This window comes from Sinocyclocheilus grahami, unplaced genomic scaffold, assembly GCF_001515645.1.
Source record: "Sinocyclocheilus grahami isolate Dianchi unplaced genomic scaffold, SAMN03320097.WGS_v1.1 scaffold307.1, whole genome shotgun sequence".
Taxonomy (NCBI): Eukaryota; Metazoa; Chordata; class Actinopteri; order Cypriniformes; family Cyprinidae; genus Sinocyclocheilus; species Sinocyclocheilus grahami.
In genome coordinates this window covers 672,530-676,409 of record NW_015505486.1, presented here as the reverse complement: position 1 = coordinate 676,409, position 3,880 = coordinate 672,530, and the positions used below count along the sequence as shown (strand labels likewise).

Sequence of the window (3,880 nt, the reverse complement as noted above, 5' to 3'; positions counted from 1 at the left end):
AACTACCAAAATATATCAATCTGTTCTGTTAGTGACAGTGTTGTTATTGTTAACGACCAAAAAACATAAATCGGTTCTGTTAATGACATTGTTATTAACTACCAAAAATATTAATCTGTTCTGTTAGTGACAGCATTGTTATTGTTAGATAAAACTAAAGCTATTAAAAATCATTTTCATTAAAATAAAGCTAAAATAAAATTTTAATATTAGATGAAAAACTTAGGAAATAATAAAAAATAAGGAAAATAAGGAATAACATCACTAAAATGAAATACAAATAAAAGCTAAATAAATTTTTTTTTTTAACTAATAAAAATTACAACAATAACTAAAACAAAAGTATTTGAAATTAATATGTAAACTGAAAATATATAAATAAAAGTCCATTTAAAATCACATAACATTACTAAAACATAAAAAAAATTAAAACTGAAAATATAAAAGCAAAATCTAATTCAAAAATCACAAAAAAAATGTAACTGGACATAAATGAAAATATAAATGAAACATTAAAAATGAAAATATAAAAATAAAATATTAAAATATGAATAAATACAATAATAGAATAAAAATAATACTAAAATAACACTGGTTAGTGACTATGAAAGTTCTGCATTCTTTCAGTGTTAACATACTAGAAATGTTTTGCAGTCTGAGCTGCAAAATATTATACAATAAAGAGAAAAAAAACGTCTTTCTATTATGTTGTTTTGAACAATCACACAGTGTGATTAATGTTTCTCATGAACAAATGATCTGGTTATTTTAAATGAAACAGTCCAAAATAAATAATAAAAAAAGAATCAGTCAAAATGATCTGTTTGACTCGGTCAAATGAGACTTCACTGAATCAGAACCTGCATTAAACTCATTTATCCTCAAGCCATCGCTTTCATCACAACCATCTAGAAATGAACTGCTACTTAAAGCTCTGTCATTTCAGATAAATTATGTGTTTGCCTGAAACCTCCTCATCTCAGCTATCCCACAAGTCTGGGTTTAAAGCGTCAAAATCGCTGACATTCATTACATCAGCCCTGCTGCAGACTCTTTTAAAGCAGGACATTCAGGCAGTGAGTCATTTGCGAATATCACAGCACTTTAACACCATCAAGCTGTTCATTTTACAGTCAAAGTTGAGGCATCAGATTATGGATCTCTTCGCTCAGAGCGACAGGAAGAGGCAAACAGGGTCCGGCCTGAGTCACATGATCAGGACGCAGCCCAGAGAATCGTTTATTACCTGACTCACCACCTGCATATTCCCCTGTAGGCCTTTATGACAGCTCATAAACACAAGCACCAGGACAATTCAAGGGTCAAGCAGAGGCTATTTATGTCAGGAAGAGCGGCCATGAGGTTTCTGCTGGGGTCACGACTCTATTCACTCAAAAAACCTCAATATATGCTTTGATTTCAACTGCAAACTCAAACATATTGTAGAGACAACAGAGCAGTTACACTAATGCCAGGGTTCACACACTTTTAGACCAATGAACTTCCATGACTTACCTGGTAATGCACGATTTCTGAAAAGACGTGCACTAAAAACAAAAATAAAGGTGCCATTTCTAGATGTTGAGCATGAGAGCATTCATTCATAATCATTATAGAAAATATCCATGACTTTTTCAAAGTTTTATTAGTTTTCCAGACATTTATGATTTCTGGACAAGGAATTTAAGAACAACTGCCTTGAAGAGAAGCAATATCTATACAATAAATTTTTTTTAGAAATGAGCATTACAAAAAAAATATTAATACTACAGAAAAAAAGTGATCATATATATATATTTTTTTTTTTTGACAGTATCAATAAAATGCAATAAAATATTTATATATTAAATATTTATTTTATTTGATGTTATTTCTTTTTATTTTATTATTTTTATGTTATATATACTACATCTTTTTTTTGCGCCATTTTTGGACAGTATAAATAAAAAAAATGAATTAAAATGCTCTATTTCCAACTTTTACATGTAGTCAATTTGTTGCATGTTTGCCCATATATATTTTCATTTTTGTCATTTTTGACAAGATTAATAAAATACAATAATAAAAAATAAAACAAAAATAAATATCATTAAATAAAATAACAAAATAAATATATACTATAACTTGGCTTTTTGCCATTTTTGACTATAAATAGAAAAATAAAATAAAATTCTCTATTTCTGCTATTCGCAGATTTTCCATGTAGCCAATTTGTTGCATATGTTTTCCATTTATATATTTTTTGTCATTTTTTGACAGTATAAATAGAATACAATTTTTCCTTATAGCCAATTTAATGCACACATTATATTTGCTGTATATATTTTTCTCTTTGTCATTCTTGACAATATTATTAAAACAAAAAATAAAATAAAATACAATAATTCTTTGCTATTTCCTATTTCCATGTTTTTGCATTGTGCATTGTCCATATGGAGAGAGGTGATAACTCAGGTCAGATGTTTTAGCTGTCTTTATGAACACACTTCCACACTATACATGGCTAAAGCAGCCCAAAAGCCGAAGCTCTCACCGGTTCTGATGCATTCTTGCAGGCTCTGCTGCACATCCTCTGTGATCTGCCGCACCACGCTGGCGTTTGCAGGCACGTAGGCCAGCTGCAGGTCCTGGAAGCACAGAGGGAACGGCAGGTCGCTCAGAGCGAAGCTGTGGTAGTGCGTGGCATTGGGGTAGTTGATGAAGGACACCTTCTGTCGCAGGACGATCAGGATGGCTGAGAAGAGCAGCGGCAGAGCGATCTCCACCAGAGTGACCAGGATCTGACGCTTCTGCAGAGCGAGAGAACGAAAGAGGACGTCCGTGAAATAGACTGATGGCTAGTTAGACAGCTAGATATGCATGTATGGCAGATGCTAAAATGGGACAATGGTTACTTACATAGGGGGCGATGGATTGTTAAATGGTTAAAGTAATAAAAGACAAAACAAATAAAATAAAATAAACCAAGCGAAAGCAGGAACTGATAAAATGTAAATGAGTACCTTGAATGCAGTGTAAGCCGCTTTGGATAAAAGCATCTGCCAAATGCATTACAGTAAAATAAAATAAAATAAAATAATAAAAAGTAACATTTCATTACCATTGAAATTAATTGTTTGTGGTACAACTGAAGATTTTACAGTCATGATACTAGGCCACAGCTCTGTAATGTTAGCTATATTTCTATGAATATACTTCCATACTTATAAAGTATAATTAACAAATAAATAAATAAATAAAAAATATTATTGTGTTGTTCAAATGATAAATGTATAGCCTATATACATGAATGAAACTGTATATATATATATATATATATATATATATATATATAAAAATGGAAATGGTTTTTATCAGCTTCTATGTGCAAGCTTGTGTTAACAGGTGAATTAGTCACATTCATGTCGCAGATCTAGTGTCAATAAGCCAATGTGTTAGCGAGCAGGATCCCACACAGCACCTGGGGCTTGATCTTGATCGATGGAGAACTTTAGACCTCTGATCTGGGTCAGAAAGGCAGCGCTGTGTGCCATAATGAGGCATGAACGGCCCAGTGTTAACGCCTCGGCTTGGCTTGGGTTTCCTAGCAACAGCTGCGGCCCAGTAGTGTGCAAAGCCCTCTGTCAGGAGGGAATTGGGACGCATCCCACAGCACTTTGATCCAGCTCGATTGACTGTTTAGAAAGTTCACTTGTGATAGACTTCAGCTGCACACCATCGCACACAAGACGACAAGTGTGCGGAGCAAAGGTCTGACATAACGAGAAACAAAAATGCAGGCAAACACGCCCAAAGCGATGCATCGGCGTTAAACAGAGCGTCTGTTGTCTTGCGTTTATAAAAGATAGTCTCAAATCTAATCTAAATACGGGAAGGAACA

At 33.2% G+C, this 3,880-nt stretch overlaps 1 protein-coding gene across 1 annotated transcript in view; it reads right to left on the bottom strand.

Annotated features, from left to right (window-relative positions):
• The window catches only part of abca3b (ATP-binding cassette, sub-family A (ABC1), member 3b), a 63,913-nt gene extending 60,268 nt beyond the window's left edge, over nt 1–3,645 (bottom strand). The window contains exons 1-2 of the mRNA XM_016293781.1: nt 3,490–3,645; nt 2,534–2,837 (exon numbers count right to left, since the gene is read on the bottom strand). Coding sequence (XP_016149267.1) covers nt 2,534–2,837; nt 3,490–3,645 — 460 coding nt within the window. The remainder of the gene's footprint in view (nt 1–2,533; nt 2,838–3,489) is intronic.
• Between the last annotated feature and the right edge of the window lie 235 nt (nt 3,646–3,880).